Source organism: Erythrolamprus reginae, chromosome 2, assembly GCF_031021105.1.
Source record: "Erythrolamprus reginae isolate rEryReg1 chromosome 2, rEryReg1.hap1, whole genome shotgun sequence".
In the NCBI taxonomy this organism is placed as follows: domain Eukaryota; kingdom Metazoa; phylum Chordata; class Lepidosauria; order Squamata; family Dipsadidae; genus Erythrolamprus; species Erythrolamprus reginae.
The window spans coordinates 335,457,938-335,482,733 of NC_091951.1; the positions used below are offsets into that span (position 1 = coordinate 335,457,938).

The 24,796-nt window shown below is 40.5% G+C and overlaps 1 protein-coding gene across 1 annotated transcript in view; it reads left to right on the forward strand.

Moving 5' to 3' along the window:
* CCBE1 (collagen and calcium binding EGF domains 1) overlaps nucleotides 1-23,501 on the forward strand; it is a 251,303-nt gene extending 227,802 nt beyond the window's left edge. The window contains exons 7-11 of the mRNA XM_070736913.1: nucleotides 5,959-6,079; nucleotides 13,051-13,190; nucleotides 13,283-13,318; nucleotides 15,589-15,624; nucleotides 20,524-23,501. Of these exons, the coding sequence (XP_070593014.1) occupies nucleotides 5,959-6,079; nucleotides 13,051-13,190; nucleotides 13,283-13,318; nucleotides 15,589-15,624; nucleotides 20,524-20,754 (564 nt within the window). The 3' untranslated portion in view covers nucleotides 20,755-23,501. The remainder of the gene's footprint in view (nucleotides 1-5,958; nucleotides 6,080-13,050; nucleotides 13,191-13,282; nucleotides 13,319-15,588; nucleotides 15,625-20,523) is intronic.
* Nucleotides 23,502-24,796: the final 1,295 nt, after the last annotated feature.

Genomic DNA, 24,796 nt, shown 5'->3' on the forward strand with positions numbered 1-24,796 from the left:
GTCAGTAAGGGGCGTGCATAAGCGCACTAGAGTGCCTTCCGTCCCCTGTCCTATAGTCTCTGCTATATCTCGTATTTCTTCTCTACTATATCCTCTATAAACTTCATTGTGTATTATTGTGTATTGGACAAAATAAATAAATAAATAAAACAAATAAAAATTTCCTGCGAGGGAATCACAGGAAATCCCTGAAATTTTTTCTCTCTGACAGAACAATGTTGCCTGTCAAAGACTACTTCAGCTTCAACCACAGCAACACAAGAGCCCACAACAGATACAAGCTTAATATTAACCGCTCCAAACTTGACTGTAAAAATACGACTTTAGTAATCGAGTTGTTGGAGCTTGGAATTCACTACCAGACTCTGTAGTATCATCCCCTAACCCCCAACACTTTACCCTTAGACTATCCACGGTGGACCTCACCAAGTTCCTAAGAGGTCAGTAAGGGGCTGACTCAGTAAGTGCACCAGAGTGCCTACCGTCCCCTGTCCTATTGTCTCTCCTATATCTCACATATCTTCTCTTCTATACCTATATCTTTTTCTGCTATTCTCTCATAGTTATATTTCACTCCTTTATTTTGTCCTCTATTCCCCCTTTAATACATTCTACCTGGTTATATCCTCTATAACCCTCATTGTGTATTATTGTGTATTGGACAAAACAAATAAATAAATAAAAAAAGTGTGCAGAAAAAAGCCAACACAGTTCTAGGCTGCATTAATAGAAGGATAAAATCAAGATCACATGAAGTGTTAATACCACATTAAAAGGCCTTGGTAAGGCCACACATGGAATACTGCTTTCAGTTTTGGTCACCATGATGCAAAAAGGATATTGATACTCTAGAAAAAGTTCAGAGAAGAGAAGAACATGTAGAGAAGAGCAAAAATAATTAGGGGACTGGAGACTAAAACATATGAAGAACAATTACAAAAATTGGGTATGTCTCTTTTAATGAAAAGAAGGACTAACAATAACAATAGAGTTGGAAGGGACCTTGGAGGTCTTCTAGTCCAATCTCCTGCCTAGACAGGAAACCCTACACTACTTCAGACAGATGGTTATCCAACATCTGCTTAAACTGAGGGATACATGACAGCAGTTTTTTTTAATTTTTCCCCACATCAGCAACATACCGGTACATAACATACATCACATATACCTTCAATAGAAATCAATATACATATCTTATCACCTGAAGACAATAGCACAATAATCTAAGTTACATTCAATTTTTAATTTTATTATTCACACCATCTCAGTCTTCCCTCTCTCCACTCCCCTCTTTCTATCTCAGGTGACTATTCTATCTCTAGTACCTACTTTCTTACACCTCTTCCCTTTCCTACTACATCTCCTTCTCCTTACTACTTACTTCTCCACACTCCTTCTATTCACTTTCTTTCCACCTCTTACTCCTTCTCTACCTCCCTATATACCTACCTACCTACCTACCTACCTACCTACCTATCTATCTATCTATCTATCTATCTATCTATCTATCTATCTATCTATTGTATTTCTATGCCACCCAAATCCCAAATGAGTATGGGCAGCTTACAACAGGATCTAAAGTACAGTGGTATCTGTACCTACAAACACCTCTACTTACGAACTTTTCTAGATAAGAACCGGGTGTTCAAGATTTTTTTGCCTCTTCTCAAGAACCATTTTCCACTTACAAACCCGAGCCTCTGAAACTGTAATCAGAAAAGGCAGGGAGAAACCTCCATAAGGCCTCTCTAGGAATCTCCTGGGAGGAAACAGGGCCGGAACAGGTGAGGAGAAGCCTCTGTTGGACCTCTCTAGGAATCTCCTGGGAGGAAACAGAGCCTCCACCCTCCCTGTGGTTTCCCCAATCGCACACATTATTTGCTTTTACATTGATTCCTATGGGAAAAATTGCTTCTTCTTACAAAATTTTCTACTTAAGAACCTGGTCACGGAATGAATTAAGTTCGTAAGTACACTGTACAAGGTACCACTGTACATTTAAAAACATCATAAAAGATTAAGAAAAAACAGTTTAAAAAATCACCAGCTGGCTGGAAAATTCTGGGAGTTGAAGTCCACCATGCTTCAGTTGCCAGGTTTGGAGAGACCTGGTCTGGGCTGACCTGGTCCCAAGGTCATTCCCACATGCCATTACAGGCAAAAAGAGATTGAGACTGAAGGCAAATTGCAGATACTGAACTCACAAAGGACATTTTCAGAGTTCTTCTCCTTCTTTTCACTTTCCCCTAAATACCTAAGATGTTTCTTATGGGGCATTCTGGGGGAAAACATGACAGGTTTGACTGACTTCATAAAATGTGTGCAAACAGTATTTCAGTGTCGTTTCCAAGGACATTATTGGATGGGAGAGAAAATTGCATCAAGCAATCCCTCGGGTGGTAAAATGAATCATTGGCTTAATTAGTGATAGGATTGTTCTGGTGGTTTATAATGATAACTTGAAGGTTATTATAAGTTCCAGCCACGGAAGGCAGCAATGACAGACAGTTATAAATTGGACCGTTTTTAACCAAACCTAGGATTGGACCTGCTTTCCGAATTGCAATCTCCGTTTACAGTATGCGATGGCAAAATCCAAACATCTTGAAGAATACCGTGCATGAATTGATCCTAAATTATCCTCTGGAATTCTCTGCATTGGTTGGGATTTGGGGCAGCCGTGCCAGAAAAGCTTTCCTGGACGTAGACATTTTTCAGAAATTTCTGGTTTAATCTTCTACTCTATCCCCTTGACAGAATTGCAAAACTTAGTCAGGATGCTTTTGCCAAAGGAAATAAATCACAGACAGTCTAGGCATACAAACAGTCCCATGTGTGCAAATACTCTGTATGTGTATGTGCTTACTCAGATACAAGCAAGTATGCATTTAATTAGAAGAAAGTCCTAGACTGGACCTAGCCAGGCCATCTTCCAAGCCAAGTTGGCAATTATTCTGCATGGAACCTCTTCAAAATTACAACATAACGTGTAGGTTTCAGCAAGGGTTAGAATTCATCTCCGTGACTGTTGCCCCTCTGGATAGGGTTCTGTACAAGTATTTACATTCTTGTGGGGAAAGATTCGTGCATGAAGTAAGGCTGAGGTCATTCTCAACTTGCGATTCCAAGATTGAATCAAGACAGTGGAATGGAATAGAAATGAGTTCAGTGTGTGTTAGCATCTGGTGAGGGCAATAAGAAGGCTCCACATCAAAAGCAGGCAAGTGTTGAAATCCAGAAGAAGTCAAAGGTTATTCCAGAAGAGAGTGGGAAGTGAGAACATTGGCAATGAGAGAACCAACCCATGTGATCTGGACTTCAAAATCAGGTTGCTATAGCAAGTTGGCTTCCTTAACAGAAATATTTAATGCAAGATAGCTAGATACACAATTAAAATACTCCACCTTCCTATCCGAGAAAGAAAATGTTTTTCTCAATGTAAAGAGTCTGGCTTCTAGAAGGAAAAACCCTTCTTTGGCTCATCAATAGATCACGGTTCTTGAATGGAGGTTGCTCCAAGGATAATAACAATGAGTCTTTCATCAACCAGTTCAGGCTAGTGCAAGCAGGCATCTAACTGCAGCTCTCAATACTCCAGCCCATATCACCAATGTTAAAGAACTGTGGAGACTTCACCTACAAAAAGATATTGACAAAATTGAACGGGTCCAAAGACGGGCCACAAGAATGGTGGAAGGTCTTAAGCATAAAACGTATCAGGAAAGACTTCATTAACTCAATCTGTATAGTCTGGAGGACAGAAGGAAAAGGGGGGACGTGATCGAAACATTTAAATATGTTAAAGGGTTAAATAAGGTCCAGGAGGGAAGTGTTTTTAATAAGAAAGTGAACACAAGAACAAGGGGACGCAATCTGAAGTTAGTTGGGGGAAAGATCAAAAGCAACATGAGAAAATATTATTTTACTGAAAGAGTAGTAGATCCTTGGAACAAACTTCCAGCAGACATGGTTGATAAATCCACAGTAACTGAATTTAAACATGCCTGGGATAAACATATATCCATCCTAAGATAAAATACAGGGAATAGTATAAGGGCAGACTAGATGGATCATGAGGTCTTTTTCTGCCGTCAGTCTTCTATGTTTCTATGTTTCTATGGATGTGGTGTTTTGGAATACAGTGGTACGTCTAGTTACGAACTTAATTCGTTCCATGACCAGGTTCGTAAGAAGAAAAGTTCGTAAGAAGAAGCCATTTTTCCCATAAGAATTAATGTAAAAGCAAATAACGCATGCGAACCCATCCCAAAAGTCACCCTTTTTGTCTTTTTACTATGTTTAAAACAAAAAAAGTACACCTATACACACATAGAAAGCCATAACAAAAATAAGAATGAAAAAATAAATTAACAAAAAGTTTTAAGTTACCGGACGATCTTGGCAGGATGTGCAGCAGTGGCTAAAAAAGCCAACACAATCCTAAGCTGCATGAACAGGGGGATACACTCCAAGACCAGAGAGGTAATAATACCATTCTATAAGGCCCTGGTCAGACCGCACCTGGAGTATTACATCCAGTTCTGGTCACCACACTTCAAAAGAGATATAGAGACTCTGGAAAGGGTGCAGAAAAGAGCAACTAAAATGATAAGGGAACTAGAGACCAGGCCATACAAGGAAAGGTTGCGGTAACTGGGCATGGATAGTCTAGTAAAAAGAAGGGCTAGGGGGGGCATGATAGCTGTATACAGGTACTTAAGAGGTTGCCACGGAGAGGAGGGGGACACACTATTTTCCAGAGCACCAGATGGTCGGATGAGATACAACGGTTGGAAGCTGACCAAGGAAAGATTCAACCTGGAGATAAGGAAGAATTTCCTGACGGTGAGAGCGATCAACCGGAGGTTGTGAACTCCCCAACTTTGGACATTTTCAAGAGGAGATTGGACTGCCATTTGGCTGGAGTGCTGTAGGATTTCCTGCTCAAGCAGGGGGTTGAACTTGATGACCTGTAAGGTCCCTATAAACTCTAATAACAAATAAATAAATAGATGCTGACGCGTAATGGTCACACATAATTTTTCCGGGCTCAGTTTTGGAAGTGGGAAATGGTTCTTGAGAAGAGGCAAAAAAAATCTTGAACACCCAGTTCGTATCAAGAAAGGTTCGTAAGTATAGGTGTTTGTAGGTAGAGGTACCACTGTATTTGCAGTACATTGGGCTTTTAGTCCTGATGAGATTTGGGTAATACCATAGCAGTAGATCCTAACAAACTGCTTGTATACACAGTGTGGGCATCGGAATCAGATTTTGCCCTTCATTCTAAATCCTGCTATATTTTTTCGACATTCAGATCCATCAATAAATTGAATCCTTCAATGTATCAGACTTGACATCAACCGTTTTGGGCCCTTTGCAAACAGTTATATCAGAGTTCTGACTGTGATCATAAAAGTGCTAGAGTCTTGCATTCTCTAGTTTCAAGGCAAAGTAGTAGTCTACCTGAAACCTACCTTGTAGCAGAATTTTGAAGGTGGGGAATTGAAATAATAAGAAATTAATAACGTAAGAAGAGCCATGCTTAATCAGGCCAAAGCCCATCGAGTCCAGCATTTTGTGTCACACAGTGGCCCACCAATTGTACATGGGGATCTTGAGTAGAAAGATAAGGCAAAACCCTCCTTTTCCCTTGACCCCCAACAAATGGTACCCAAGGGAATCCTGCCTGCCTCAATCAACATGGACATCAATTTCAATAACTGCCGATACACTTGGCATCCATGAATCTGTCTAATCCTGCCTTGAAGCTATCCAGGCTGACAGCTGTCACAACCTCTTCTGGAAGTGAATTCCATAAGCCAACGACCCTCTAGGTGAAGAAATATCTCCCTTGATTTGTCTTCACTTTCTTACCTATGAGCTTTAGGGAATGCCCCCTTGTCCTAGTATTGTGAATAGACCAGTGGCTTCTAGCCTATGACCCTTCTTTTATTTCAGGTTGCTTGGCTACCAAACAACGCCGTTGACCTTAGCAAACCAATCACGGGAGAAAAAGTACTTGCATCCAATGCTTATGTACCTGGCCCTCCTGGACAACCAGGGGACCAGGGTCCTCCAGGTAAGGAAATAAAATAGTTCCTAAATTTAAAATGTCGTGAAAATAAATTTGTATATATTGCATCTGTATCACTCCTCAGACCAGAAACATGGATCAAGAGCAGACATTAATTTTTCTTAGTGTCATTTAGTCAGGCTCGCTCCATTTTATTTATTTAGGGGGGTGTACAAATTTTTCTTTATTTTTTTTCCAATATACAGTAAAAATAACATAAGCAGTTAAAAAAAACCACAGAATCAGTGCCTAAAACAGTGATGGGCTTGGTGTGTCAAAATTTGCCAAAAAACCGAGCATAATTCGGGTGGTGTGTCACCTTGAGAAAAAAACACTCTCACTCTCTCTCACTCTCTTCCTTCCTCTCTCCTCTCTCACTCTTTCTTTCTTTCTTGCTCTCTCTCACTCTCTCTCTTCCTTCCTATCTTCTCTCTCTCTCTTTCTCTCTCTCTCCCTTCCTTTCTTTCCTTCTCTCTTCCTTCCACTTTTTTCTCTTTCTCTCTCTCTTTTCCTTCCTTCCCCTCTTCCCCTCCTTCTCCCTCTCTTTCTCCCTCTCTCCCTTTATATTTATCTCTTCCTTCCTCTCTTCCTCCCTTTCTCTCTCCCTCTCATTCACTTTTCTCTCCCTTCCTTCCCTCCCTCCCTCCTTCTTTCCTCTCCTCTTTCCCTCCCTCGCTTTCCCTTCTTTCTCTCCACGTCTCCGGCGGGCAGCTGGCTTTGCTGACCGGCACAAGGCTCAAGCCAGCTGCCCGGGAAAGCCCTGTGCCAGCCAGGAAAGCCGGCTTTCCGGGAAAGCAGCGCGCTTTTCATATGCGCTGCTTTCCTGCTGCAACTCTTTCCTGGAGGGGGGTGACTCCCCAAACTGGTCAGATTCAAGAAAAAGCTTATCAAGGGGGGCAGGGGGTTGTAAAAATCTAGTTACGAGCCGCCAAAGGAGGAAGCAAACAGCGTGACGTCCACATCAGTGTTCTCTCTAAATTTTTGGGGGGGTGAGCGGAAAAGTATAGTGTCTGAGCGGCAGTCCCTTCGGGACTGGGCAGCACAGAAATAATAATAAAATTTCCCTCTCGGCTTCTGGGCAGGTTTGGAAAACTCTGAGTTGATGATGATTTTTAAGTGAGAGATTGCTCACTGCTCAGCTTAGAGGGAACTATGGTCCACATAGTTCTTTTTTCGGACTCTCTTTTTTGCGAGCCCGGCATGATTTTTTTAATAACAAATTAATAACCCCTCTTGCTCTCCCTCTCTTTTTCTCACTTTCCCTCTCTTGTTTTCTTTCTCTCTCTCTCTTGCTTTCTCTCTCACACTCTTTCTCTCGTTTTCTTTCTCTCACTCTTTCTCTCTCTCGTTCTCTCTCTCTTGCTATCTCTTTCTCTCCCCCCTCTCTCTTTCTCACTTTCTCTCTATCTTGCTCTGTTGCTCTCATTCTCTTTCGTTCTCCGGAGGCTGGCGAAAGTGATTTTCAGTGTCGAGCGCGCGGCCCGGCGCGCGCTCTCCCCATCGCCCTGCCAGCCCGCCCAGAACATTCAAAGTAAGAGCGAAGGTTTTTCTTACTTTGAATGTTCCTGGCGGGCTGGCAGGGCAATGGGGAGAGCGCGCGCCGGGCCGCGCGCCCGACACTGAATATCGCCTTCGCCGGCCCCCACTGTGAGAATGCCTGCCGCGCCTCTCTTGCAGCGGAGGAGAAAGAGAGGCGAAGCGGGCGGGCGGGCAGGGGGCAGCGGCGAGTAGCCAGGGGCGCGAGGGGGCTAGAGGCGCGGGGGGCGGGGTTGGTTCATGCGCACCCTTGGAAAAGGGTGCGCAGGGCGGGCGGCGTTTTGGGTTGCGCTGGCGCAGGTGTGCGCAGGCTACAGTGAACGGTGCAGCACAATGACTGCTGCGGGCGCCAGGGGGCCGGCACACGGTGGCGGGCCAAAACCTGGGTGGGCAGGACCCCCCCCCATTTTCAGTTTGGCCGGGCCCCTGACGCCAGTCCCGGTAATACTGGCCTATCGGTGGCCCTGCTGTACCTGCTTGCAGTCGGTGGGAAATTGGAAAGCGGGGAGATTTGCATCTTGGCCACTCCCTAAAGCTCCCCTTTTCTCGGCGGCCGCGTGTCACCGAAAATGGCTATGCGTGTCAGTGCTGACACGCGCGTCATAGGTTCGCCATCACTGGCCTAAAATAGTAAAAAATTATATTTCTTTGATATGTTAAACATTCAGAGAAAAAATGCTAATAATACTTTTAATATATACTTTTAACTACTTCTTTGCTAAAATAATTGAAATTAACTACACATGAGACATATTTCATCGATGGATAGCAATATTATAAAATCTATTCCCTTATATTCCCTTTTTCTATCTATAATAAAACATAAACATCTTAACTCAATATCTAATTTAATCCTTTCATCTCTGTGTTAACTCCTTATCCATTGCTGTCACCAATCCTTATTTCATCATCTGGGTCTTTAGTAAATTAAAAATATATCATCATGTATGTATCAATGTAGGCTTGCTCCATTTAATGATTTCTTCATCTTAGGAGCTGTCCAAAGTGCTGTAAACTTCATTTCTCTCTCCTAACTTCTCTCTCCTAACTGAAAACCGTCCATTCTTAAGTTGTGCTGTTTTTGCATGATTAGTAAAACTCAAGATTGGAAATGGCAAAGAAATTAGAAACAGACTGGGAATTTTCTGGGAAAACCTCAGCCTGGAAGCCTTTTCTGCTGGCATTTTTATTTCAATGTATTTAAGTGGCCATTAAATTGTTATATAAATGGTTATATTTTTTTAATGGATAGCCCACCCCAACTCTGGTATTTTGGAACTGCAACTCCAGATCATATTAATGTTATGTATCTTGTGATAGAATGTGCAATCTATTCTATATTAATATTAATATACTCCAGAGCATATTAATGTTATGTGTCTTGCGGTAGAATGTGCAATCTATTATTTTTCTAATGAATTACATTATGGATTGCTGATTCTGTAGCAGTCTCATGTTTGTACTTTGTTTTACAACAATATTTTATTTATTTATTAAATTTCTCAAACTACCTGTCTCATAAGAAGTGACTTTGAGTAGCATACAACAATCAATACTAAAAGCTGACACACTGAAATTACAAAAATCAAAATTCTTCTAATTTTTCTGTACTATACAAGTTGATTATGTGCCATCAAATCCTTTTTGTCTCCCAGCGGTCATATAGAGAGATTTGTTCAATGGCAATCTAGGACAATTTGGACCTGGTTGCTTGTACTTTGAGTAAGAATTATGGGTTGGTTTGCTGGATTAATCCATTGGTTGGTTTTCTTGATTGTCAGAGTATACGCATGAGTCTTCTCCTGTCCTCTTTTTAAAAATCCAACTTTTGTTTCAATAGAGTGTCACAGATTACATCTTTGCAAATGAGACAGATCACTCCATTTGAATTATGTTCCCAAACTTTCATGACTGCTTTACAAAACACTAGCCTGAGATGGATTACATGATTGCTTCTTCCTTTATTGATGATCCTTAAAAAGGCAAAAGCTAGTCACCACTTCAATATCTTAATTGTTAGCTGCAAGCAATAGCAATAGCATTTAGACTTATATACCGCTTCACAGTGCTTTACAGCCCTCTCTAGGCAGTTTGCAGAGTCAGTATATTGCCCCCAACAATCTGGGTCCTCATTTTATTGACTTCAGAAGGATGAGTCGACCCGCAGCCAGTGAGGATCAAACTGCCAAACAGCAGGCAGTCAGCAGTCAACAGAATTAGCCTGCAATACTGTATTCTAACCACTGCGCCATCACAGCTCTATCCGCACCACAAGGCTGGTTGCTCTATCTTTATACTTAATATTTTATAATTAATTTGACCTAACAATTGCAACAACTTACTATGGAAATCCTGGTCCCTATTGTTGTCATAAGTCGAGGACTAACTGTACTTGTTATGGCTGGGCAATCAGGTGAATATCCATTCTTGGCATACATCCTCATACATTGTTTGCTCATCCTTCCCAGGAATAGCCAATGATGTGTGTGGTAGCACAGCAGAACCTGAAGGAGATTGTGACAATTACAATTGGGGGGGTGTTAAATGTATAATATTTGCATTAATTTAGACATAAGGCTCTTCATCTGCAGTCAACCAAACTTTGAATATTAAGCTCATACTAAAATAATGTGAACTACATTAATTTTGAACATGGCAACTATTGTCAGTGTCAAAGCAAAAAGTACTTGGTTTGTACTAGTGGATTTTGATCTGGAAAGCATGATGTTAATGGAATGGAATGGAATAGAATAGAATAGAATAGAATAGAATTCTTTATCGGCTAAGTGTGATTGGACACACAAGGAATTTGTCTTTGGTGCATAGGCCCTCAGTGTACATAAAATAATATATACATTTGTCAAGAATCAAGAGGTACAACACTTAATGATTGTCATAGAGTACAAATAAGCAATCAGGAAATAATCGATATTAATATAATATAAATCATAAGGATACAAGCAACAAGTTATAGTCATACAATCATTTTCCTCCAATATCATTTTCTAAACTGGGAATTCAAAACATATTTTATGGGGCACTTCCCTGCCCTTTTTCTTTAGCCTAAAACAGTGGTTCCCAAACTTTTTTGGCCATGCCCATCCTAAGCATCTTTAAAATCCTGATGCCACACACCCAGTATCAGGTTCCTACTGGAACGGGGGAGGGGAGGAATGCGGCACGGGTAGCGGAAATGGAGTCACATGCACTGCTCTAGGTGACCAGCAGGTGGGCACGCAGATTTGGCTTCTGCACATGCACAGGAAGCAAAACTTCACGAGAGGATGCACATGTGAGATTTCAGCGATTTTCAGTGTGGAAGCAAAAAAATTGCTGAAATCTTGCACATCCCGCACGTTTTCTCACAAGATTTGCTTCCTGTGCATGCACAGAAAATAAGATCTCACTTTGATCTGCGTGCATGATGGTCAACTGAAGCTGGGCGCACATCAGCACTGGTAGTGGCAGTCAATTGGAACCCCCACCTGCACCCACACCTCTCACACACCTATGACATGGAATTCTTACTATTCAAAAAGTGAACTCCTACTCACACAGAGGAAGCCTACAAGGCCATTAACGTGGTTTAAACAAGGTTTCAATTGCCCCCATTAAAAATCATATTGTCCACCTGTGGGGCGTGAGCTCCACTTTGGGAACCGCTGGCCTAAAGGAAGAATGTTCACAGCCAGACTGGCCTTTTGCTTCTACTGTACAGTGGTACCTCAACTTAAGAACTTAATTCATTCCGTGACCAGGTTTTATTTTATTTATTTATTTATTTTGTCCAATACACAATGAGGGTTTTAGTGGGTATATATCTATATACACATAGTAAAATACATGATGAAGGTTATAGAGGAGATACTCATAGTAAAATATATCTAAGAAATAATAGAAAAGAAGATATAGTAATAGAACATATCAATGAAAGAATAGAAGAAGAGATATAGGAATAGAAGAAAGGAATAGTAGATATAGGAGAGCAATAGGACAGGAGACGGAAGGCACTCTAGTGCACTTGTACTCGCCCCTTACTGACCTCTTAGGAATCTGGATAGGTCAACCATAGATAATCTAAGGGTAAAGTGTTGGGGGTTTGGGGATGACACTATGGAGTCCGGTAATGAGTTCCACGCTTCGACAACTTGGTTACTGAAGTCATATTTTTTACAGTCAAGTTTGGAGCGGTTAATATTAAGTTTAAATCTGTTGTGTGCTCTTGTATTGTTGTGGTTGAAGCTGAAGTAGTCTCCGACAGGCAGGACATTGCAGCATATGATCTTGTGGGCAATACTTAGATCTTGTTTAAGGCGTCTTAGTTCTAAACTTTCTAGGCCCAGGTTGTAGAAAAGTTTGTAAGTAGAAGCAATTTTTCCCATAGGAATCAATGTAAAAGCAAATAATGCGTGCAAACCCATTAGGAAAGAAATAAAAGCTCGGAATTTGGGTGGGAGGAGGAGGAAGAAGAAGAGGAGGAGGACAGTCGCTGCCTTAGGAAGAAGATGAGCTGAGGGGAATCAAAAAAATCCAAAATTTTAAGGCTTAAAAAAAGAGAGAGAGATTTTGAGGCAGCGAGGAGGAGCACACGCCTCCCATACACCCGGCACGAGAGAGAAACCCAGGGGGGAATGGTAGGAAACTGGCCGGGCCTTTGTGCTGCTCTCAAATTTCCTGGGAAATTTTTCCAGGCTCGGGTTCTTAAGTAGAAAATGGTTCTTAAGAAGAGGCAAAAAAATCTTGAACAACCGATTCTTATCTAGAAAAGTTCTTAAGTAGAGGCGTTCTTAGGTAGAGGTACCACTGAATGACCATTTCACAGGGGTTGCCTAAGACCATGGGAAAAGACAAATTTCCCATGACTAAAGCTTCTATTCTGGAGCCTTGGAACATATTTTTACAATTCGACCAATCAGGCCTTTACAGTGGGGGTTTCCCCTCTGACCTTCCTGCCAATCAGCTAAAAGCTTTGTTGGGAGAATTGGTGCTAGACCTATAGTTGCGGCGGGTCACCACAACATGAGGAACTGTATTAAGGGGTCGCGGCATTAGAAAGGTTGAGAACCACTGCATTATTTGGAATTCTCTCCTTTTTAATACAAAATTGCATCCTAGACTTCTAATTCATCAAGTTACAGAACAGTAATTTGAAATCCATCCTGATTTTCTTGGCACTAACAAAAAGGCTTCACTTGGCTTTTAAAGCACTTCTGGAATACTTTTAATTGCTGTTGACTCCTCCTTTTTTATTTACTTGCTAGGTTTCCTCCCCACCACCCCCATGGCTGATTTATTTGTGCTTTTTAAAAAACTTTGTCAACAGCCCTAAAAATGCCTTCCAATTTTTTGACTTAGAAAAACCATAAATATCCCTTTTCTCTGCAAAATTGTCCAACGAAGCTACCCGCAGCCTTAATTTTACTGCCGTGTTTTCATTCCAGGGGTTGCAGGTCCAAAAGGGAGCCCTGGATTTCCTGGTTCCCCTGGTCCTCCCGGGGTGCCGGGCCCTAGAGGAGCCATGGGGCCAATGGGACCATCTCCAGACCTCTCCCACATTAAGCAGGGCAGAAGGGGGCCTGTGGTCAGTATGATGTCTCCGTTCTTAAGTGTGTAAAATAATCTCTTGACCATATTTGACACCAAGTTTTTGAGGAATGCACATTTATCTTCTAGGGTCCTCCAGGTGCACCAGGAAGAGATGGAGCAAAGGTTAGAAGTATTATTTCTTCTCCCCTCTTTCCTTTCTCTCCTTCCTTCTTCCTTATGAGAGTCCTTCTCTTTTGTATTATTCATATTCAGTTTTCTTCATTTTGCAAACTGGAAAGGGAGAAAGTGAATAAAAAGCTGGGCTACTTTGATCCTATTTACTCCCACTTCCAACGCATTTCTCTTTCTTTGTTTGCTTTCCAATATTTATCCTAGTAACCAATTTAGAATTAACTCACATAGTCATTGTTGTGATTCCGTCTGAGGCCCCTCAGGGAACGGCTGATCCTCTGCCGGCTTCCTGCTCAGAGGGGGAGGATGAGGAACAGGAGGTTCAGGCAGACGGGGAGGAGGAATCTCAGGCTGAGGGAGAGGGAGGACAGCCAGAGTCCCCCGAGAGGGAGCTCTCCCCAGCAAGCAGCCTGGATTCCTTAGATGAAAATGCACAAGCAATAATCGATCTCCGGCAGAGAAGAGCAACACAACGAAGGGGACAATTAGCCAGGTACTTTCAGCACTAAAGAGGCAACAGCTGGGTTTGGGTGTGGTGCTCTCTGGAAAGGCTGAAAAGGCAGACCCACCCTTCCTGGCTTGTGGAGTATTATCTTTGGGAGTCCTGGGACCTGGCTGTGATCTTTGGCGTCTTGGAATTCTGGTTTGTGACTTTGAATACTGAAACCTTGGGGGGGAAAGGTGTGGGTCTTATTCTCTACAGTGGTGGGTGTGCCAGCAAGAAGTCTGCTGTATTGTCTGGCCATCAGGACTCTGCTGTGAAGCCTCATAGCCTGCCTGTTGGGAAGAACAGGTTTTTCTCTGTGTTTATTTTTCAAACTATAAAGTGCTTTTGCTTTTACCAGCGTGTCTGGCTGCTTTTTCCAGTTGGTGTTGAAGTCTGGGGGCACCCAGACAGAACAGTCATTAACCCAAAAACTTACAGAAACGTTTCACTGAAGTTACAACTTGAGACATCCAAAAGAAATTGATGCAATAATCACTGTTTATTAAGCTATGATTTATCATAGATTGTATCCTGTTGTATTTTTATTTTATTTTTTGCTGGCTTTCAGAAAACCATTAAGAACCTGAATGTTTGTGTATTGCACAACCTATTGTCATTACTACATTTCTCCTGCATTGTTCTGCCTTGAGTCATTTCAGTTAGGAAATTCCACAGAGGGAACTTGTTGATCTGAATGAGTTCAGAATAAATATTGTAATTTGGCATGTTATGCTTAGCATTAAGTGAAATTAAGAGAGGATAAGTAGTCTTTATTGCCTCTGATCACAACATTGGTATGCTTAGAATATATCCTCTGCAATCAATAGGAAATTAAATTAGTCATGACTAATAAGTCCCTTTAATTTCAGTGAGTATCCTTTGGGCATGAACAGTGATGGGTTCTAAATCCCATTACTACTGGTTTGCATGCGTGCACCTCACACCACCACTATATTTAGATATTTAATTTCCTTTTTTTAAATATATGTTTTATTATTTTTCATTAGACAAATAAGACAAATGACATTCAACATTTAAAGGAGCTACCATTGCTCCGCTTATCATAGAAGTCTAACTAGTACACAAAAAAAGTCTAAATCTAATCAGATCGATACAGAAATATAACACATACATTCTATGTTCTTATTAAATTTAACTCTTTTATCTTTATGTTATAGTTCATATAGCTCTAATAATTTCTCTTATCTATAAAATATCAAATTACTTAATCTAGTAATAAAATATAAAGAATAACACTTTACATTTATATTTTAAAATTTATAATATTGCAAGAATACTCTATCTTTATACTATTTTTAATCTATTACATTATATCTATTTAATTTCATATTGATTGCAGTGGATATATTCATAGATATATTCATATTCATAGAACCAGACTGTATTAGTAGCAACCCACTGCTATATATGAATGATTGTGAATCTAATTAATAAATCATTGTTCTTGTGATACATACTTGGAAAATGCTGCAAGCATTTTACCTTTGGTAGGTAATCAATTACCAATTTTGCTATAAAAATTAATACCGTAATCTAGTTAAGACAAATTAAACTAAATGAGCTGCAATCTCATTTACGTTTGATTACAAATTAGTCCCAGTGAACTCTCTCTTCTAAATTGATGTGCATAGAATCCTACAGCAGTCAGTTTTAAGTGTGGGACTGTAGCACTGTTTGGAGTTTTGATTTTAGGCCATCAAGTTCTTGTTCAATTTCAATTAAGGCCACTTAACCAAAATTATGTTTCTTACAGGGTGAAAGAGGTGCACCCGGAGAGAAGGGCCCAGCTGTAAGTATCACGAGGTACAAATCCCAGCGGCCAGTTAGGTCCTACAGAGTTGGCCTTCTCCAGGTCCCGTCGACCAGACAATGTCATCTGGTGGGGCCTAGGGGAAGAGCCTTCTCTGTGGAAGCCCCGGCCCTCTGGAATCAGCTCCCCCTGGAGATTCGCACTGCCCTCACCCTCCTCACATTTCACAACAGTCTTAATATTCACTTATGTCGCCGGGCATGGGACAATTAGATCATGCCCCCCCCCCTGACTTCCAAATGTGATGTGTGGTTGTGATTGAGTTGGTTGACTGTTTTTAATATAGTGGGATCTTAGCTTATAGTTTTAATCAATTAGATTTGTGTACACATTGTTTCATATTGTACCCTGTGAGCCGCCCCGAGTCTTCGGAGAAGGGCAGCATACAAATCTAATAAATAATAAAATAATAATATTAATCACACCCAAATCTAATCTCAGTGCAAATAGAATCTCTTTATACGTTAGCCAGGAAGTGTTGCATTTAAATACCAAATGTACTAGATTTTAAAGCAGGAGTGTCAAATTTGATTTCATTGAGGGCTGCATCACGGTTGTATGTGACCTCAGGTGGGCTGGGTTAGGTGTGGCCAGATCAATGTCACTTGTGTCGGGGTACCTATGGAGGCCCATGCGCTCTGTCAGTGAAAACGGGTTCCCGAGCTCCCTTTCCAGCTGGGACAGCCTCCTGCAACCCTCTGCCAGCTAAAACGAAGCTCGGTCGGGCTGCACACAAGCCTCCCAAGCTCCATTTTCACTGGCAGAGGCACCGTAGGCCTCTGCCTTCACTGATTCCAGGGTGGCCCCACGGGCTAGTTTAAGCATCCTGCTGTGAGTTTGACACCCCTGTTTTAAAAGAATATCCCTCTTATAATATTGTAATAAAGCAGATATAAAAGGCTGCTTGTTCATCCATTCAATCTAAACAGATGCCCGTCTAACGAACATCACTCTGGGTAGCTCACACAAACATGGTAACAAAACACAACTAAGCATAAAACCATAATAAAACCAAATTTTGAAAAACCATTAAAAACAATATCCACATCATTTACAATCAGTACACCCATCCCTACATCACAAACAATGCAACAGTCATGAAGGTGTCACGTCACAGCCAGATTCCCAACATGAGAAAATATTATTTTACTGAAACAGTAGTAGATCCTTAGAACAAACTTCCAGCAGACGTGGTTGGTAGAGCCACAGTAACTGAATTTAAACATGCCTGGGATAAACATATATTCATCCTAAGATAAAAATACAGGAAATAGTATAAGGGCAGACTAGATGGATCATGAGGTCCTTTTCTGCCGTCAATCTTCTATGTTTCTATGGTAAAACGAAGTTTTTAGTACTTTCTAGAACAGGGGGTCTCCAACCTTGGTAACTTTAAGCCTGGTGGACTTCAACTCCCAGGTCCACCAGGCTTAAAGTTGCCAAGGTTGGAGATCCCTGTTTTAGAACACAAGTAAGATTCTGAGCCAATCTAATCTAATCTCCATTATGCTCCAAAGGTGATGTCACCTTATGGTTACCTTACTAAATCTTTTAGGGGAAAATAGACTTGTTTGAGTCACTAGCAAGGTGGTACATTGGTTAGAGCAGCTAAATGGGGAAGGCAGTGTTGTAGTCCACCCTCAGCTACACAATCACACAGGATTGTTGCTGTGGAAAAAAATAGGAGGAGAAAGCTCTATGCTCCTGTACATAAATAATATTTGCAATCCTAGTGTATCCCACCCTATGCATTTCATATTTTTAAAATAATCTTGCTCTTATCCCTTACAACCTTTTGATCACTGGAAAGAATGAAAGTCTTGATTCATTGGGTAGGTTCTTCATGATTTTAGCTAGTTAGCACTGAGGTTGTTTTATATGTATGGGTCAGGCTGTTGAGTAGACACTATTGGAGGATAGAAGGAAAAGGGGGGACATGATCGAAACATTTAAATATGTTAAAGGGTTAAATAAGGTTCAGGAGGGAAGTGTTTTTAATAGGAAAGTGAACACAAGAACAAGGGGACACAATCTAAGGTTAGTTGGGGGAAAGATCAAAAGCAACGCGAGGAAATATTATTTCACTGAAAGAGTAGTAGATCCTTGGAACAAACTTCCAGCAGACGTGGTTGGTAAATCCACAGTAACTGAATTTAAACATGCCTGGGATAAACATATATCCATCCTAAGATAAAACACAGGAAATAGTATAAGGGCAGACTAGATGGACCATGAGGTCTTTTTCTGCCGTCAGTCTTCTATGTTTCTATGTTTCTATTACTTCCAAGTGAAATACATTATGTCTTTATAACTTCTCTGTACAAGAAAATTGCATTTGGTTGGATTTTGTAAAATATCTTCCATTTTATTTCAGAATGCAATAGGTTGTCATATACGTTAAACTGGATAAGTGCCCCTCAGTTGTGGTTTCTATGCAAGTGGGGAATTCCTTTAAAATAAAGAACATTTTAGAGTTTGAATGTTTCCTGGATAAATGTCAAGAATTTTAAAAAGCAAATGGCTAGCAGGCTTCTATTAAAAAAAATATGAATGAGAATTCAGCATCTTTTTGGGTCATTCAATGGGACACAGGAAGGTTATTATTTCCTTTCTCTTATAGGGAAAAAAAGGTATTACAAAGAAAAAATGTTAAATAGGATGGTTAGTCTTTTCTTCTCTTCATTTCCTACTTACCCATCTTACAAGAACTTGCAAAGTGCTGAATATGAATTAAATTGCTCTTTGTTAAAGAAGCTGCATTACTTAGAATGAAAAATAGAATAACAGATTTGGAAGGGACTTTGGAGGTTTCTAGTCCAATCCAGGGGTGAAATGCTCTCGGTTCACTCATGCCTGTTGGTCATTGGAGAGCCAATCGTGAAGGGAGCGTGAAGTTCCGCCCACCCACCCGAATGCCTCCATTTGGGTTCTTTCACCCTCTGCATGCACAAAACGCTTTTTGCATGTGAGACGGTAAAATGGTGGCTTCCAGGCAGGTGGGTGGAGCCTCACGCTCCTTTCATGATCAGCTCTCCAACAACCAATAGGCACAAGCGAACCGGGAGCATTTCACCCCTGGTCCAATCTCCTGCTCAGGCAGAATAGAGTGGCTGATTTGCATTTGCCATTTTTAGAATATGCAATTAATAGTAAGATTTGCAAATTGAAATATGCATATAAGGGATTTACACTGGCCATATTTTGCAGCCAATATATTGACATTTATGATAACTGATGGCATTGGAGCACTTCTTGAATGTTGTCTAGATTGATCTAAATCTGAATTTATTTATTTATTTTTCTATTTTTTTAATAACAGTAAACTTTATTTAAACACACCAAATACAAACAGTTAAACTCACACAGAAAAGAAAAAAAATATTAAAATAAAAGTTGGAAATTTTTGTGATGTGCCTGTTGTACAAATCTAGTAGTGCTTATTTACTATTAGATAAATTATATTTACATATATACATCGGGTTTTAACAAAGATCTTATTCTGGTATGTCTTTTGGTTTTCATTTTGTGACCGATTCTCTGACATTTACTTCCCATATTATCTAATATTTATTAATTCTCTGATTTTACTTTTTTTACTTTTTTCTATCCAGTGATAAAACCTACTCCTACAGTTAATGTACTCTTCCTCATCTATAATTTTTATTTCTTTGGTTAAACTATCCATTTCTGCACACAATGTGATTTTTTCAATTACGTATATTTATTTTTTTGAAGTTAGTCAGTTGCAAAAACAAGTGTGTACAGTATGTTGATTTCAATGATGCTCAGATCTACTAAGAGAAACTTAAACTACCAATATCTAGAGAAAGACTTATGTTTTGGAAAAAAGCAGAACAGTTGTGTGCCATCCAGAATTGCTATATAAATTTAATTAATTAATAAATGCAACTGGGCTAAATTGACCTTAGTTAAGATGAATGTTTGGGAAATTGCTTTTTGCTCCAGCATAGTTAAGGCAAAATAAAAAATTGATTTGCTTCTGCTACTAGCCATGGCAGTCAAATGGCCAGGGCCTAGTTTATGGCTAGGGATAATTGGAGTGGAAGCCAACCTATCTAAAAATATCCAGTTCAATGGATGTAGTTGTTCTGTCGGGCTCTCTGGTAGACTCCTCCCAAAAATTCACAGGTACAAATTTCAGACACACACACGTTTGAAAATTCAAAACAATGTTCTTTATAATGAAAATTCACTTAAACCAAGCCCTCTTTTGGTATATCAAAGAGCACTCGTCTCCAAACAAACTGGTAATTTGTACAAGTCCCTTATCAGTTCTGTGATACTTAGCTTGCAGCTGTGAGGCAATTCACAGTCCTTCTTCTTTCACAAAGTGAAACACACTTTGCTCTGGTTTAGTTTCAAAGCGGGAAAAATCAGCACACAAAAGGTCAAAGTCAGTAAAGCAGTCACGAAACACAACAATCAGATAATCCTCCACAATGGCCAAACCCACAGGCTGCTATTTATAGCAGCCTCACTAATTACCACAGCCCCACCCAACCACAGGTGGCCTCATTTTCTTTGATAATAATCTCTCAGTTGTTGTTGCCTATGCATCGCTCTCCGCATGCGTGGCTGTATCATTAACTCTTGTTCCGAATCCAAGGAGGAGCTAGATAATTGATCTCCTTCTGAGCTGTCTGCCACACTCTCCTCCTCCCTGTCACTCATGTCTTCTTGGTCAGAGGAGCCTTCATCAGCAGATTCCACCGGGGGCAAAACAGGCCTGCAGCATGTGGATGTCTCCCCCACATCCACAGTCCGTGGGGCAGGAGCTGGGCCAGAGCTAACCACAACAGTACCTATTTCAATGAAAGACAAGTAATACCACTCTCTCTTCTTTTTGAACTTTTTTAGGGGCCACCAGGTTCCTTTGACTTCTTGTTGTTGATGATGGCAGATATCAGGAATGACATTGCTGAGCTGCAAGAGAGGATCTTTGGACACAGGACTCATTCATCAGCTGAGGAGTTTCCACTACCTCAAGAATTTGCTAACTACCAGGATGTGGACGTTGGATCTGGAGAAGACTATAAACAGAGGACTAAACCAGAAGATTCCAGAACATCTGAAGAAGGCAATCATTAAAAACAAAGGACCTCTGCTTTGGAAAGAGTGAGAAGGGGTTGGGTTGTGATCCACAGGTCACTTAAACCAGCTTATTTGCACACACCTCAGCTTAGCAGTAGGAAAAAAAATCAGTGGATTGTAAGACAATATGTCAGGAGGGTTACTGCAATCTTTTCCCTAAACGTTAGGGCCCAGGCAAACCATGAGGCAAGGTAGGTTATTCATGATGCTATATCAAAGTCTTGTCTTGCCATTTCTTCCTCTTATCAAAGAGATTTCTGACTCTTTTTTTTTGACTCTCAGGGTGCTTGGGGATTTTATTTGGAACTTATTGGGGTACTTTTGAGCTTACTTTTATTACCTGCCCACACTTCCCAATCTGAAGAAGCCCTACGAGAGGATTAACATATGGTGGTTGGTACTCAGCATTAATTCACTCTGGGAGGTGTGATGGGTACTAAAAAGGATGAGTCCCAAACAAACCACATGACTATGTGATCCTTTGTTTTGGGAAGAACTTTCCGACTCTGCCTTTTCCTATGTCAATGACCTTCCCAGTATGGCTGACTTCCTGTTCACCCTCTATGGCTGTCCCACTTCCTTTTGCAATGACCTTCCCAACATGGCTGACTTCTTGTCCACCCTCTATGGCTGTCCCACTTCCTTTTGCAATGAACATCCAATATGGCTGACTTCCTGTCTGTTTCTCACGGCCATCCCCCTCTTCCTATAGCATGAATCAAATATTAAACAAAAGCCAAGTACTGCAGCATTTTCACATGAAACTGTATGGAAAATCAAATTTGATGAATTTTGAAGCAGTCAAGTATCGAGATACCACTATAGTGCCTTTCCTCTGGATTTCATAAAAGTGTAGGAAGCAGGAACTGGAGAACTGATTGTACAATGGAAGACCCATCAGAAGAACAGGGCAAAATCATCTTAGTTCTGAACTTTCTTACAATATCCAATCAGTGGCGTCTCGGGTGCCCTCAAAGAAGAAAGAGAAAAGATTCTATCAATTTTCCCCTGAAGACCAATTGGCTTTAAGCCAGAGGTAACATTACACCTTCATGATCAATAGCTTTGATGGTTCTGTCCTCCTCAAAAGACACCCAAGTGAATGACTATTACTATTTCCTCTGGGAATTAGGATGTGAATTTTACAAGAATTTACTTATAAAAATTTCATTGGAAATACTTTTTTCCTCGGAGGGAAAAAATGGTTTTCATCAAATTGAATGAAAAGTAATAGCAACAGAAAAATGACAAAATCTTTCAGCAAAGCACAAGTGATTATTACCTACAGGAAGTTTTTATAACTAGAATGTCCCACTGAAAATTGTGTATTTGAATGTTTTCTCTAGAAAAAAACCCACTAAAACTGTTCTGCTGCTCTGCTATAAAGAAAGCCTCTGTGTCGGCGTTTCCCTTATGTTCTGCCGGCTCCTGGCACGAGCCTTCAATTACAGTAAATGTAAAAGTAGCAAAAACAGACACACACACAGGAAAAGGCAACAATAGTTTCTTTATCCAAAGAAAAATAGAAGAAAAACCCTCTTTTGAATTCAAAGGGCTCACTTGTAAAAACAAACAAACTTGAATGCAGTGAAATAACAAAAACAACAAACTCAAGTCAGTTAACCAGTAGCTGTGAATTCGTCACAGCTACTCCTCTCCAGACGTTGTAAACTCACTATGATTTATGGTCAGAGTCCTGAAATCCAAACACAAGGTCCTGGGAAAATCCGGAACGGCAGTGATAATCAGATAATCTTCCACACTGCGAGGCCGGCACATTGCCCATTTAACAGCAGCCCTAATTACTTGAACCCCACCCAACCACAGATGGACTCTATTATCTCTTGTAATACCTACGAAAATGTTCTCTTCTATGCATTGCTCTATGCATACGTGGGTCTATCACTGCTTCCTCATCAGAGTCTATCGAAGATAAGGAAGATGATGACTGGCTTCTTCCTGGGCTGCCTGCCAGGCCCCCCTCTGAAGGTCCCATCTCTCAGTCACTCCCTTCTTCTGACGATACTCCACTGCCCGAAGCTGTCGGCAGAAAAACAGGCCTGTGACATTTGGATGTTTCACCCACATTCACCCCCACAGCCCTTGGGGCAGGAGCTGGGCCAGAGCTAACCACAATACCTTAGTATGCAAGAATTGGTTAGTTGGAGCATTCAGTCATTTGCTCCCTCATTGATGCTTGAGGCACTAGAGCTACTCCTTGATTTATGACATAATGGAATCTACCCACTACGGTCATAAATCATGAGAGCCGTAAAACAGATCACCCACATAAGTGATCAAATTCTGAGATTATTTTTGCAATGGTCGTTCATTGAACACGCGATGGTCAAGCTATGGGGCATTTCTGTCCCAAAGCAGAAGTAAACTTCGGTTTTCAGCAAAAATGTTATAAATCATGGTCATGTGACCATAGGACACATCAAACAGCCATAAATGTGGGCCACTTGCTAAACACCCAAAATTCGGTCATGTGACCATGAGAGGTCACCTGTCACAACCAAGATGGTCTGCATTATGCACAATAAGGACAATCTAACATCTGGAACAGCAGATATTATAAAAGAAGCATGGATACTCCAGATACATCAGTGTAAAGAAACCTGGATGTTGGCTACAGTACTGTGGCTGAAACGGTTTGTAGATTGCACTGTTAAAAAGTTGTACTCTATTTTAAACATGCACTGATAATGTATAAAGTTATATAAATATTTTATTGTCCAACACTTTTCCTTCTGTTTGAATTGGACTCTTCCGTCTTCACCAGAGAGATTACCTTCGCTGTATAGAAGCGAAGCTGTATAGATTATCTTCGCTGAATATAGAACCAGACGCCAAATAAGATTTAAGCATTTGCCTGCAAAATATTCTCATTATGGATAGTCTGAATTAGTATTTTATTGTTGTGAGCCGCCCCGAGTCTGCGGAGAGGGGCGGCATACAAATCTAATAAATTATTATTATTATTATTATTATTATTATTATTATTATTTCCAAACCTCATAACTTCCAATTCAGTCTGAATTTCTGTAATTAATTCAGTGTTTCCTCTTGAAGAGGGAGTCAAACTATTCTCCAAAGCACCTGAGGGTAGAACAAAGAAGCAATGGATGGAAATTAAACAAGGAGAGAAGTAACTTAGAACTAAGGAGAAATTTCTTGATGGTACAATTAATCCGTGGAACAGCTTGCCTCGAGAAGTTGTGAATGCTCCAATGCTGGAAGTTTCCAAGAAGATGTTGGATAACCATTTGTCTGAAGTAATGTAGGGTTTCATGCCTAAGCAGGGGATTGGATTAGAAGACCTCCAAGGTCCCTTCCAACTCTGTTGTTATTTTATTATTATTTGTAATAGTACAGCAAGATGCGTCCCTCCCAGTTGCTTCTTGTATCTTAATCATTGTGTCTCCTGCTAGTGGCTTCTGATGAGGGAAAGTCTTTAATTGGAGCTCCATTGTCCACCTCTGCTTCCTACTGGCTGTGGGAAGAGTTGTAAGGAAGAGTTCAACAGTACAGTAATGGACCAATTGAATTAGACATGTGGAATTGTATTGGAAAATTGATGGGAAGATTGTATAAGCCAGAACTATAATGGAAAAATTATATGTGTATATGAAATCAAGTCCTCTTGGTTGCTGTAACAGTTAAACATATGCTCTGTTTAAACCATGCCATTGCTGTTTTATTAATGCCAATTTAATCAACTATTTTGTAACACTATAACGAGACAATCACAGGTATATTTTTGCTCTTCCTTATTAAACTGTAGCTTAACATGTCTGCAATAAAACAGTGGCTGGGTAGAAAACGCTTTTTAAAACCACTGTCCCAAAAATGCTATGCAATGTTAAGGCCAAATTCCATTGGAAATAATGAGAAATAATTTTGTTTCCCAAAAAAGAGAAGGAACCTCTCAACATTTCTGCCAGTGGAGGAGCCCTATGTACAGAAAGCTCTGTGGTTCAGTTGCATTGTTGGAAGGATGTCTTAATTAATACAACAGTACAAATAGATAAGGTGT